The 14,687-nt window shown below is 36.5% G+C and overlaps 2 protein-coding genes across 2 annotated transcripts in view; one reads left to right on the forward strand and one right to left on the reverse strand.

Moving 5' to 3' along the window:
* Positions 1-14,687, forward strand: part of loaf (low-density lipoprotein receptor domain containing lost and found) — a 135,500-nt gene that overhangs the window by 19,896 nt on the left and 100,917 nt on the right. The window lies entirely within an intron of this gene.
* On the reverse strand, positions 1,501-12,912 carry LOC141426167 (maltase 2-like). The gene is made up of 10 exons (XM_074085026.1): positions 12,815-12,912; positions 11,923-12,069; positions 11,331-11,510; positions 9,095-9,258; positions 8,478-8,647; positions 7,651-7,866; positions 6,963-7,164; positions 6,348-6,704; positions 4,153-4,394; positions 1,501-1,689 (listed from the first exon to the last, which is right to left on the reverse strand). The coding sequence occupies exons 1-10, from the start codon at positions 12,879-12,881 to the stop codon at positions 1,617-1,619; spliced, it is 1,818 nt and encodes a 605-aa protein (XP_073941127.1). The 5' UTR covers positions 12,882-12,912; the 3' UTR covers positions 1,501-1,616.

A 14,687-nucleotide genomic window follows, 5' to 3' on the forward strand; every position in this document is an offset into this window, starting at 1 on the left:
TACTTATATTTGTTGCATATTAGTACCAAACTCTACACTGTATGTAACCATAAAATTGTTTATAAAAAATAGATTGTTTTGTTTATTTAGGTACTTGTAACAAATTAGTAGTCTCTTTTCCTTGTTGTTCTTAATAAAAGCTTATTTTCAATCTATACTTACTCAGGTACTCTTCAAGTACGGTACCCATTTCATATTATTATCTAAACAAATTTCTCACCAAATTAAATTTTAAAACTAGCGTCAACTTTTTTCGATTCCATACGATTGCGACAACAAATATCTTCAGCACTACAAATGATTAAGAAATGTGACATTACCATAAAGGCTGTACCCGAATCATAACACTCCTAAAACCAATTAACAGTCAAGTTACTGTTCTGATACGTCACAGTCAGCCTGAGTAATTAACAGACGAAGGTTCCGCCCCTAAGAAAGGGGGGAGGGTGACTGACAAGTTCGCCCAATTGCCCAATTATATTAACACGGGAACTACGTTTCAAGTGACGGTTAAACCTTGCGTCGGCATCTAAGATGTTTAATGGTTTTGGAAAGCGTTAATTAGATGACTAATCTTTTGTTTTTAAACATGGACCCTGTTTGATTGAATTGATGTAGAAACTACGCACGTAACCATGATGAATGTCACGTAAAAAGACAGTTATTAAGTTGATTAATTGTTTAAGTAAAGAAAATAGTTTCATTTACAGCAACGTTTCTCGCGAAGTTTTAATAACACCAGTTCTGCATCAATCCGTATCATAGAGCATTTCCCTACCACTGGATGATGATGACGGATTCGATTCTCTTAGGCAGACCCTCAAAAATGTCTTTTGTGGCTGATACTACACTCCGGCCGGCCATCTGGTAGGATAAAACATCAGCGCGGTAGTCAAACACGGTGTTTGTTACTGCATTGCTGTATCTGTTTTAACGCTTGTAATTTGTTTATTTTTCTTACACATCGTTATTTATAATATTTAAAATGAATTTGTCTACTTTGTCTACATAGTCTTTAACTTAAATCTGACGATGGTCTACTCTTTTAACAAGTAAAATGGTATTACATTCCTTGGTTGTATGAACCGTAAGAGTAACAGTAAAGTTGACACATATGGGAGTTATTCACAGGAAAAATTGTCTAGCCTCACCTCTGCTTCCCATATGCCTCCGAACTCGGGTCCATTATGGAGGCTTCCGGCGTCAACTTCAGAAACTTAGTGCGTCGACCCCGTAACTGTTACGGTGACGGTTTTATTCAGGTGTTGCCGAGTTGTGGATTTGCGACAAGCTTTTCGAATTTGAACTTTTGTGTGTTGAAAAGTTGGCTCGGGACGATGCTTTTACCGTATGTATTACTGAGTAGATAGGTTATTATGTGGTTATTTATTTACTGTAAATATTTTCATTTCAATAATTTCATTCAATTGTCGTTAGGTTCTAGTTTTGAAATATGTAGGTACGAGTATGTCAGCGTATTCTAAAATGAAACTGGTAGAATAAAAAGATATTTAAATAGTTTTTATTAACATTAAAAATTAAAATCATTATCTAATTTAATCACATGTAGAAATAAATGATATTTGGTGAACATATTTCTTATTTTTACATATCGTTTATATAGGCGGCCCTCGTAACACTAAAGCTTCTCCGGGTCCCAGAGTCACTATGTTGTTGGCAATTATAGTTCTGAAACAGAAATTAACTCATATAAACATTGGGGATGTTGGTTAACTAATGATCCGATAAGTAGGAGTATGTTGAACGCGTTGTTGTTGTTGTTTTTAATCGACTAACTCGGTTGTATTTTTTTTCACTAAAGTACAATTTGAAAGACGACGCCGTGTGCCTATTTTACAGGCTTTTATTTAGTTTCACCTGTCCCGTTGTCTGTCTGTCTGTAATCAAATCTTGCAAGTTAAATTCGACCAACTTCCAGTAGTTGGATTGACTTGAAATTTGGTATACTTATCTAGCTTGCATAACAATACAATAATCTGGTAGTGACATCCTGGTAGGGACGGAACTGTTCAACGGTTAATGGCATCGACTTGAAATTTAGTATGCAAATGTAGTTTGGGTGACAATACAAGTAAAGTCAACAAAAAGTACAGTCAGCAAAAAAGCTTGTATTAAAAGTATTTTTTTAACCAAAAACTTATTTCTTTATAAATGCTTGCTGTCCTTGTGCATCAAATAACTCAAGTGTTAATTATCCAATTAGCCAATCGGTCTCGATAAATTGTACTGTACGCATCGCGTTCATATCACTGTAAATTCAAAAAGGGAGATGACGAGCATCCAATAATCTATACGTTTGTTAACGACCATGACAAACAGAATTTGGAAAATGTTATGGGCAAATTGATGACGCCGTCATTTTATTTGGAGAGTAATAACGACGCACCAATAACGAATCGAAAATATCGTTTTTTTTTTTCAATTAACTGTATACGGGCCGAAAGAGGAGTCAAGCTTTATAATCTTCTAATGGCATTTACTGTGGTAATAACATAACAAAAGGGTACATAGCTTGTGAGATTTTGCTATTATAGTATAGTTCATCATATGTGCGAGGATGTGTAAGCGGAATATGTATTTCATTAACCAATAGAAACTCTTCATTTGCCTACCCTCGCTCCGCTCAGCTGTTTCCACCAGAGATGTGCTGTGCGAGGACGTGTAAATGAAGCGTTTCTATCGGTTAATGAAAAACACATCCCTCGCAACACATCGCACATTATTGGTGGAAACGCTGGTTAATAGAGCTATTTAGTTTATTTCAAGTAATTTATGTAGTTTTTACTTGTTATTCCAAAATATTGTTTTATATTCGTCACCATGTCTGCAAGCATTAAATAAATCAGTTTTGCCTATCTTTTTACCCGACTGCGAAGAAGGAGGGTTATGTGTTTGACGCGTATGTATGCATGTATGTAAGTATGTCTATGCCTAACGCGTAACTACTCAACGACTGAACCGATTTTGATAAATGATACGTCATTGGATTCGTCTTAATGACGCGAGTGACACTGGGTACGTGCAATTCTAAAAAAATAAAATAAAATGATTGCGCCCAAAATTGTAAGTTTCCAAAAAATATTTTTTATTCAAATGAAAGCTGACAATTAGCCCATTCTAAAGATATATATGAGTTATAACCGTTTTAATATATCATTTTCACAGAAAAGTGTGAAATAAAACAAAAAAATGCAAAAAATCAAAAAACCCGACTGCCTTGAAAAACACTAAAAAGAAGAAAACAAGTCTAGTGGGCTATTACTTTTAAGTACGAGTAGCTAACTTAAAGTTCAACAGTCGGGACCCATTAGGTAAGAATTTTTGAGCGTCACGATTTAAATGGGTCCCGACTTTTGACCTTTAAGTTAGCTGCTTAACAAAGTTCTAGCCCACTAGACTTGTTTTCTTCCTTTTAGTGTTTTTTAAGGCAGTCGGGTTTTTGATTTTTTTAATTTTTAATTAATGAGTCAAGGTAAAATTCACTTTGTGTTTTTACAATCTCGTCCAATTAATCCCCTCTCCCTTCAAAGAAATCCAAGATGGCCGCTAGTTTAATTATAATCCCGCGTTAATAAAATCAAAGGAGTTTCCTTAATTTGAACACTTTAAAAGATAAAGGTTGAAACATTTATGCCCAGAATTCGCCCACTTGGGCAGGTTAATTAGGTTACAAGGATTTAAAATAATCTACGAGCATATTCAAGTAATAACTCTTTGATCATTTCAGTCCAGTTAAACTATGTTTCGGATTTTCGCGATTTTAACTTATATTTAATAACACACACACACACACACACACACACACACATACACATACACATACAAACATCACGCCTGTATTCCCAAATATGAGGTAGACAGAGCACACGAAACGTAATGACCAGGTCGACTCGTGACCATACAGCCGTTGCAATGTAGGTAAAACTTCGAATAGTCATTTCAGCTAATTGATACCTCCATTCGTTCTTGATAAAAAAAGGTCTTGACAGATTGACGGTTGGACAAATGGACAACAAAGTGATCTTATAAAGGTTCCGTTTTTGCCTAATGAATCACACACAGAACCCTAAAAAAATCTTAATTTTTCAACTCGAAATGTACTAGGATAACATGAAAAAAAACTATCCTCACCCTGAATCTCTACTGGAGTGAATGCTGGCCACATACACTGTCGCTGGAAGCTGTAAATGAGGCACCCTGCTTAGGTCAATGGTGTCTGATGCTTCCGCCGCCACGTTGAAAACCAGTACCAGGGTATCATAGGTCCGTAGGCTCCGTACTAGGTAGAAAGAGTTGTCGGTGAAAGCACGGATGTCGTATTCGCCGTGAGAAAGTGTTGTGTGCTTCCGAAGACTTGAGAGGGCCTGGTAGACCTGGAGATAAAATAGTCAGTCATATTAGATCATACTGACCTCGAGTTAATCGGTAGTGATATTTGTGAAAAGTAGATGGCAGAAACGTCTAAGGACCTTTATAGACCGCGACGGTGGGAAAAAAAATACCTACAAAACATCTCAATTGTTTATGAAGTTCGTAATCCGTAGTGGCTCTCGTGGGATCTAAAGTCCACTATGACTGCTAACAGTTCAATGAATATGATCAGAGCTTTTACTATAGCTAGGGAGCAGAAGTCGTCACTTAAGATAGTCACAATAAATGAAGGATATCAACATTTAGGATTATGCGGTTCGTTAAATATTCATAAGCAACTTTGGAGCGACGAAACCATAATGGCTAACGGCCTACCGCCGATTTGGTGATGATGAGATTATCTGAATGTATGTGGCCAAAACAACGGGTTTTTGTATCTATTTAATAAATGTGTCAACTGCTGAGATTTCTTGAGTTCTTCGTTGAGTTTAAAGAAATTATAAAAGTACGTGACAAGTTTCGCAAATTTCGAGCACGATGTTGCATTTAAATTGTGTTTTACATAATTTTCAACAAAACAAACCTTATTTCTTCATGAAACTAACACAACTTTAAGTTTAGTAACATAAAACGTACATTTAATAATTTAACGTGTGTGAAACACTATGGAATTATGTTCATGTTTTTATCATTTGATTCATTTTTTTCATAAACATGCATAGACAAAGTCAAAACCTTTTTATTTTAAACTATCTAGCAGCCCCCGCCCCGCGTTTGTGTGGGTATATTAATAATTAAATAATGAGACTAAAATCGACCCTACAAATATCTTCTGTCTTATTCACTTTGTACATAGATATTTTTAAATCTTGTGTAAAAAAATAAACATTTTCTTCCATATTATAAACTTTCTCCTGAGAGTTACTAATACAATTAAAAAGAAGTTGCTAAATAGGTAAACCTGCTGAAGTGATGCGCGAATATTATATTTCTTCAATGAATTTTTATCTACTTACGAGTGGATGATATGAAAGGATAGGGTAAACACAATAAGTAAGTAGGTACTACTCTTTGAATGTTTACCCAATGGACTGAAACATTTTTTAACTATAATAAAAAAAGGTAAACTTTTACAATGTTATTCAACGGAATTTATCAATTATCTGATTGAAATGTTTGGATTACTTTTTTATACCTGGTATAACTTATCTTTACTGGCATATCGCATACAAAATAGATACCACACTAAACCTACGAATACTATCAAGATTCGAAACCCACCGCGCTAATGCTCCCAGCGTATTTGCACAAGTCTCCTTGCAAAATCAATTTCAAATTTGAAACTCCGATAAAGGCTGTCACACGGATCCAATCAAGCTCCAACTTCGATTTATTTCCAGACTACTTAAGTAACTAGTGAGAAATGGAACCCTTCCAAACCTTTTTAGGGCTCCGTTACAACAGATTAGACGTTTCTCTGAGTGGCTGTCTTCCTAATTTCACAAAGCTGCTAAAGGTTTCTGAAGTTATTAAGTATATTAAGGGCAATTCAGAACTCAAAGAGTATTCAGGATTATAATGCTTCCATCACAAAGGTCCAGACAATTGGGGAAACTTTCGAAAGGCTTTGCTTGCTTAGGATACGGCCCTTGAAAATTCTTTATCTATGTTATATCACCTTTAGCACCCTTTAGTCTGCCGCGAGCCGTCATTGCAACACTTTATCCCCAGATCTTAAGCCATTTGAGAAATCGCAAGCCTGTCTTTTATTTTCAACTTACTTGACTTTAATATAACAGTAATTTCAACATCATCATCATCATTCACTGCTGGACATGGGGCTCCCCCAAAGAGCGCCATTGCGCTCTGTTTTCGGCAAGCCTGGTGTCGGATAGCCTCGTTGCGGATTATATCTTTCAGAGAAACTCCGAGCATAGCTCGTTTCATGAACCTACCTTATAATGACTTCGGGCATCTTCCTTTTGCTTAGCTAGATTCAACTCCATATAATCTTCAGCAACCGGCAACCACGTGTCTTCACTTGTAGAAAATCCTGCACTAGTGCTATTATTCCAATGGTATGGAGTTCTTGCTGGATCTCTGGAATACAGGTGGTACGTGTCTTCATCCCCTCGGTTGCACGCTTCGACGTCGACAGTATCTTCCCAGCTGACGTAACCGTCCTTCATGCCTATTTCTTCGCCTTGATATGTAACGGCGACTCCAGGTAGAAGCATGTTAAGGGCATTGATACCGTCGACCATGGTCTCTCGGAAACGAGTTGGCATGCGATTGTTGTCGTGATTGCCGAACTTAAAACAATAATAAAGTATAAATATTAATTTTACATTCATTAAGATAATGTTTGAAAACATGATACGTAATTATTTGACTGAATTAAGATGATGGAGGTATATATCCAAATTTCCACGAACCTTTCACCTAAGTACACCTTAAGTGGAGGAAACCAAAGATACGTATGGTCAATTATACAACTGCTTATGCTCATTGCTATGCATATTTGCGTACGTAACTACTTGGTGAAACTATAGGCTTTGAAAGGAACTTACCACCCAGTTAGGAACAGCCCCAAATGGCATATACGTAAGCCACTTCAGGATGACGTACACAAAGTCCCTGGCATTAGACTCTGCGGACACGTCAGTAATGAAGTCGAAGTTGAAGGGGAAGTGCGCCCCAGTTGCCCCTGCCTCGTTGCCGTAGTACAACATGGTCATACTTATGTTAGCGTAGCCTTCGGAGAAGAGGACGCTGGGGATATAAAGTATGTTAAAAATACTGGGAAAAACGGTGGCAATATTATTTAATTACAAATATTGAAGATAGGAATTTAAGCTGATAGCGATAGTTGATGAGAACCGTACAACAAGTGACGCGGCTTAGACAGTTCCATAAACCTATTAATACAACTATTACAATATCATGTTTCTACAGTACAGCAATACAGCATACAAATTACTTCGACATTTTAAACATTACTGCAGTTGCTGTCTACCTACTCGTGATCAAGATAATTTTAGATGAAGTCACTGGTCTTGTATTAATTATAAACAGTTTTCAACAGTTCAAGAATCACGTTCTCAAAGTTTGTTTAAATTAGCAAATAAAACAAATCCTAACATATGTTAGGATTTGCTTTATATCAGCCTATCACTAAACAAAGAAACTTTTTATACATACTTAAAATCACAAGGAAAAATCAAGGAGTAATCAAAGAGGCAATAGCAATTAACTTACCGGGTATCACCGCCATGTTCCTTCTGATACTCATCAGTGAAGTCCCTCCACTCGTAAACCACGTCGTACAACTCAATCAGATCCTTGGTGTACAGAGGGATGGTGTACCCGAGCTGGTGGGATTCAAACTGGCTCATGCCGCTGAGCGGGTCATCGGGGTATCTGCCCTCGTGGTCGTCAGGATGTGCCTCGTACATGTAGGGGAGAGCGTCCACCCTGGTAATGAAATATCAGATTTGGGTCTAAGCATTTCAACAAGGACATGTGGCCGTATTGTCTATTGCCCGGGCGCTTGCGATTGCATTCACCATCTCTTTCTACCCTCATCTTATACCGTGAGATAGAAAGAAGTGGTAAAAACGGCTATGATTCCAACTGCATTAGATAGACAATAAGCCTCTGTTGTGCGAGCGGTAAAAGCTGTTTGTCTTCAGGAAATTTGGAAGTTCTCTTATTAATTTTAATACATGATCTACAAAAACTTTCAAGAGTTGTGCCTCTATGCGTGACGTTTGGTTTTCTATGGTTTCCTTTTCACTACAAATAACTAGTAGTCGTGATTAAGTATCGAGATGTATTATTTACGAGTGAGAATCTCGAAAGTTTAAAACATTAAATAAATAACAAGAACTTATTAGCAGAGAATGGTGAAATATAAATCTTTAAATTACTAGCTTGCATCTCCATCTTTCGCTCTTGTCGCAAAACTCGCTATCACGTATCTTATAAAATTATAGCTGCCTAGGTCCAAGATTTGAGCTTAGGTGTTAATCAGTCAGTCGGTAAGTAACGACTTTTCTATCCTTATTCCAAGATTTGTTTTCTACCTGAAACCGTCAGCACCCTCGTCCAGCCAGAAGCGCATGATGTTGATCATCTCGTCCCTTACGGGCTGGTGACGGAAGTTGAAGTCAGCCTGTTCCACGGCGAACTGGTGCAAATAGAACTGCTGACGCTGATTGCTCCATTCCCAAGCGGAACCGCCAAACTGACTGACCTGAAGATGTCAACGTTAACAATATTTTTACGGTACTATCAAAATATCAAAAACGGAACCATTGCAGTTTCTCCATGGCTGTATCTGTCTGTCCGTTGCGTTGGGCTTAAGTAGGGGTTAGCTTAGAGACTTTAAGTACCAGAAAGCTGTGATTTGTTAATTTGCCATGTATCGAGATGGAAATGGCATAGATAGTAGACAGGTTTTTGCCGTAAGAAAACTACCTGGTTGCACTAATTTGTCATATCGTACAGTCTTTGTCTTGTTATGGCTGGACGGCATCTGGACGTGGTTGACTCCGTCTCATGGAATTTATTGAGTTTTTTATAATTAGCCCTTCAGCTACTAAATTGTAAGACTTGTCGTGTTCATTTCTACTTTGATCTATGACAGAAAAGTCACGAGGATCTCTTAAATATTAGGTATCGCCTGTCTCAGGATTCTTACCCAGTTTGAAGGCGGTAGCCTGTTGGTGTCATTGTCAGGATCCGGATATCCATCCGCCCAAACAAAGTAATCTGCATACTCGGGGTTACCAGCCTCTGATTCTTCAAAGTATTCAGAGAAGGTGCTTGCGTGATTTGGTACGAAATCCAGAAGCACTTTTAAACCTGGATACGAAAAACAATTTTTCATTACATGCTCTGGATAATAAAAGAATCTAAAGTGAAAGATATCTCATCAATCATCATGTAAATTTTCAAAAATGAGATGTCGATTGATGTCCATTCATTTACTTAGAGTTGCAAAAAGTACGTCATTAAAACTTGCCCTGATATGGGAGTTCTGAACTTTCTATTAATAATAAAAACTAACTACAAAACAACCATTAGATAAATTGTTTCCTATAGCATTCATTTCAAATAAGGGTTGACAAAATAATGTTGTAATCGTATTTCATTTAGATTCAGCTTTTGTAGACAACATTTAACTCTCTGCTACAGGCAAAAAGAGAAATGAATAAGAATTAACCAGCAATAAAAATGATTCGATTAAACGATGTCAGGAAGCGAAATGCGCGAACGTGGCGGGCATAGCAATCGAACGCGACGCTGTTAATATATTAACGCTGCCACTTGGCGGGCCGTAAATACCACGCTATTTGAGGATCGCGCACACTAAAGTGGAGATAGGCTTGTTAAGGGTAGTTTGGATTTGGGAGGGCTTTGGAAGTAGTAATAGGAGATCGAATAATTTAACTGCAAATGTAGCTAATTAAATTTGTCTTTTCTGATTATCAATTGTGTTGATTTCGTTAATATTTTTACCCGTAAAGCTTATATCTAGTATAGTTTTAGTCTAGACTCTAGATATACAAAACAAGTCGTAAATCCGATAAATAACAAGTCTTTAACAGTTTTGGCTGTGGGTTGTTTGTCGCGTTGTTTTGAACGCGAACCGGTTTCAAATAAAGATTCTCTTACACAATTCAGCTACTTTCTTCATAACATTAGGTTTTCAAATGAACTTGATATTTGGCGATAGTTAGCCGTATCTGTACATTGTTAATTTAAGTTATCTATAAAAGAATTTTCAATTCGAAAACACACTGAACTATTTCTGGTATTCACCCGGCTTCGTCTACAGGCGTTGCCCGAGCTCATTACGTATTAAATTGGGTTATATTAATAGCCTTTTACTTTGAAATATAGGAGGTTGTGTAAATGTGTATAAGTAGGAAGTTTCCGATATCCGCTGAATTATTAACTGGCGGACTAACTTTAGACAAACCCCTCATACTCTTGTTTCAGAACACCCATTTTGTATTAATGTTGTTTTTGTTGATAGTGGCACATATAGGTTGGACAACTTTATGAGCTTAAATAATAAAAATCAATTTTATACAGTAATTTGAAATATGGAGAGCGCATTGAGGCGCATCATATAAGCAAATACAATCTTAGTTATTGTAAAAAGTTTTTGATCTAATTAAAACCAAATTATCATATTAAAACAACAAATTGTCAATATATTTTTTTAATTCGACTGGATGGAAAACGAGCAAGTGAGTCCCCTGATGGTAAGAGATCACTACCAGGGGGATTGCAGATGCGTTGCCAACCTAAAGGCCTAAGATGGGATACCTCAAGTGCCAGTAATTTCACCGGCTATCTTACTCCCCACGCCGAAACACAACAGTGCAAGCACTGATGCTTCAATAATGGTCAATAATGATCCTTATTAACAGATATATCTTTAATACTTAATTCATAACACACACGTTGAGGTTGATAATAATCATAATAGAGCATCTTATCGAGCAGATAACTGGATTTATCAAACAGTAGCGGGTAATTATTCAGATACCTGAATTTTATCTCGTTTGCTTCCTTGAATACAATAGCGTAATAACAAATAATATGTACGCGTGTACCTACATTAAAGTAGATATTTGTTATTTATTTCAGTGTTCTTTTGCCACTTTTGGTTTAAAATATATTCCCCAAACAAAACAATCTTATGGAAGACACGCCCGAAATAGGGTTCCGTAGCCATTACGAAAAAATAAAGTAATATTTGTCTAAGGATTTCGTATTCTGTACGGAATATTCAAAGTTTAGGTATATTTTATACCTTAGGCTGCTATTTACTCTTAAACTACTAATAACTTTTAGTAATATTTGAGTAATTCAGACAGGAAAAGTGTACATTGAAAGACGCCACACAATTTGTAGTTACGTACCCAAAGAATGAGCTTTTTCCAAAAGTTCACGGAAGTCTTCAATGGTGCCGTATTCGTGATGAATCTTGTAGAAGTTGCTGATGTCATATCCGAAGTCAATCATGGGGGATTCGAAGATGGGTGACATCCAGATTGCATCGATTCCGGCATCGGGGAAGTGCTCGAGCTCACTGATGATACCTTTGTAACAAATGTGCATTCAAAATAAAAAAGACAAGTGAAAGATCATATTGGAAAAAAAACTTAACTACTAACTGCAAAGTAAAAACGTCAACTAAAGAGCAACCTGCATCCAAATGCATCATGGGGTAATCATTTTAGTTTAGTTGTAAATAGATTTTGCTGGTAGACTTGAAAAAAAAAATGGTTGGAATTGAAATGTGTAACGAATTATTAGATTTTTGCAAATAGAGGGATTATAGTTAGAACAAAGATAGCTGATGATTAATAATGTCTCTTGCTCTGTTATTTATGCTCGTTAGTGTATTAGCGATGTTTGCTTATTATGATTTGCAAATAAAAGCTCCAAGATTAACTCTTAATTAGACGACTTCTAAGTTAAGATGATGTTAGTCTCAAGTTACTGGCTTGCCTTGTAAATCTCCGATGCCGTCTCCATCGCTGTCTTTAAATGATCTTGGGTAGATCTGGTAAAGGACGCAGTGCTCCCACCAGTCCAAAGGTCTTAATTCTGGAGGCTCAGGACTTCTGTTAGCCAGAACTGCCCAGGTTATACCACCTGAAATAAAACAAAATTACAAATACTCATTTCCAAATTACCTATCTCGTTAAAATGTCTACCTACTATAGAGGTACTTTAACGGAAAAAGTGAAAAAAATAAATGTTTAGAAATTAACACAATTTTCAAAGAGGTTTTCGGTGTACTTTAAACCATACCTAACGTACGTAAATATATTATATGAATTTGATACTTTAATATATAAGCATCTGAAATATGTGTACGACTGTTTCTTGATTAGCATTATCTTATTAGTTAAATAATCAAAAAAGTTGTTTTTGTTAACATTTGCAGATTATCATTGCTAGTTCAAATAATTATTTAACAATGCTTTAAAGTTCAATTACTAACAAATTACTAGTTTTATAAAATATCTATCTTTCTCTTTAATTAAATCCTAATTTCTTATTATGTTTCAAGAAATATTTCAATTAATTTCACCATTATCAATTTTGCTACTCTGACTGTTCCTGGTTCTGTTTACAGATTTATTGAAAAGCTTGAGATAAAGTAAACATCAACGTCATAATTGAGATCAAAGCACTATAACGTATTTTCTGAGATGACCTTCCTCCTTATGTATCTATACTAAAATGTTGTTCTTGATTAATCATGAATTAGATAATCTGTTGAGAAATGGTAGCACAGTTATTTTAGATTGCGCAATCCAACATTATCTATATATTGTTAATGCCGGAAATTTTTATAAATTACATTTAATGCTTTAGTTTTAGCGAAAGATACCTGCAATCAGCCCCAGCACCGCCAACACCCCAACGGTGATCCCAATGATTTGAAGTACTTTCCCCATCTCGCACGGCCCAACACTGACCCCTGTGAAACCTCCCAGTCGGTCTATACATGATGATAGTTAATTATCACATGCTAATCATATTACTGATACCACACCTCATTATCATAAGATTATCGGGTTTGTGATACTAAAATTTGCATGTGGCGTTCATATAATTTCAAGATAACCTGTGGTGGTAGATTTTTTTGACATTCATAAGTGCTTGTTATAGCCTAAATTGAATAAAGATATTTTGACTATGACTTTGAACCTACCTTTTGAGTAAGATAGTAAGTATTTTGTGAGGCACAAGCATGTCAAAAATTAAATTAAATATTTTTTTTTTTAAATGTCAATAGCCTAACCTAACCAACAAAAATTTAGGAAACTCCCGACTTTGTCACTTCAAAGTTCAATATCTTAAAAACTGCTGAACCGATTTTGATGAAACATGTCTAAGGACCATTGCTAGAAACCTGCTTTCAAATAAAACAACTGCATTAAAATCGGTCCATCCGTTTAAGAGCTACGGTGCCACAGACAGACACATAGCGGTTTAACTTATAACACCCCTCTTTTTGCGTCGGGGGTTAAAAATAGGCTGCAAATGGCTCTTTTCCACAATTTGTTTTGAGGCTAACGGCGTTTTCAGGAAGACCATCGTCGCCAGAAGATTGTGTTACAAGTAATTTGGCAGCAATATGTTTTTCTAATAACAAGTGTACTATTTCTATAATATTGCTACCGATCCGAATATAGAATGAAAATAAACTATCCTTATTCTAGGCATAATATTTTTACAAGAAGCCGTGCTGCCATATATCTACCTTTTTGACAGTTTTTACCTGGTATTGTGCAAGGTCCGCCCGGATTGCTACCACCATCTTGCTCGCTAATCCTGCCGTGAAGCAGCAGTGCTTGCACTGTTGTGTTTCGGCGTGGAGAGAAAGACAGCCGGTGAAATTACTGGCCTTTGAGGTATCCCATCTTAGGAGGTTGGCAACGCATCTGCAATCCCCCTGGTGTTGCAGATGTCTTTGGGCGGTGGTGATCTCTTACCACCAGGAGACCCACTTGCTCGTTTGCCATCTAGTTATTCAAGAAATCTTTCTATATATTTTGTTTCTTAACTACCTTTTACACGCGACTTCTTTTGCGTGAAATAGTAGAACCTTATTAAATAAATTAGGTGATTATATTTGATTCTCAAGGGAGGAAAGGGAATTGAAGCTCTTGAAGGGAATTGCCAAAAATTACTCCATGAACTTCATTAACGTCGCATGATGAACAGTGCAGAACTGGAACTAAAGACTATGTAATATCTTGGTAATATTTCCAAGATTCAGATATACAACGCGTATTTTTTATACAACCACATATAGTAACCAGACGTTGGTTTTTGTGCTGCGAAGCGATATTGCAATAAATTTTATGTTCAGTATTAATTACCAGATCGTTATTTTTTTTTTCATGCTGCAATCCTTACTTTAATATTATAAATGCGAAAGTAACTCTGTCTGTCTGTCTGTTACGCTTTCACGTCAAAACCACTGAACCGATTTTGATGAAAATTTCTTATATAGGTAGTTTGAACTCCAAATATTCCGGTAAAAGGCGCCACCGCGCGATAACCTAGATCCGCGCAGACGAAGTCGCGGGCATAAGCTAGTATACAATAATTTGAGACGAGAGAGAAGCGCATCTAGACGTATACTACGAATTGCAAAATTCGAACTTTGTATCTTGCCGTCCCGCTGATGCTTATATTATTTAATACGAGAGTGAAAGGGACGGTATGATACGAACGAAAGGCTATACCGCCCC

Source organism: Choristoneura fumiferana, chromosome 3, assembly GCF_025370935.1.
Source record: "Choristoneura fumiferana chromosome 3, NRCan_CFum_1, whole genome shotgun sequence".
Taxonomy (NCBI): domain Eukaryota; kingdom Metazoa; phylum Arthropoda; class Insecta; order Lepidoptera; family Tortricidae; genus Choristoneura; species Choristoneura fumiferana.

Bases quoted from the DNA above. Each gene is read 5' to 3' on its own strand.
- LOC141426167 (XM_074085026.1), bottom strand. From the start codon at position 12,881: ATGGGGAAAGTACTTCAAATCATTGGGATCACCGTTGGGGTGTTGGCG. The intron at 9,259-11,330 runs GTACGTAACTAC...TTTCGTATCCAG, and splicing joins GGAAAAAGCTCATTCTTTGG to GTTTAAAAGTGCTTCTGGAT. The intron at 4,395-6,347 runs GTAGGTTCATGA...TTTTATCTCCAG, and splicing joins ATGCCCGAAGTCATTATAAG to GTCTACCAGGCCCTCTCAAG.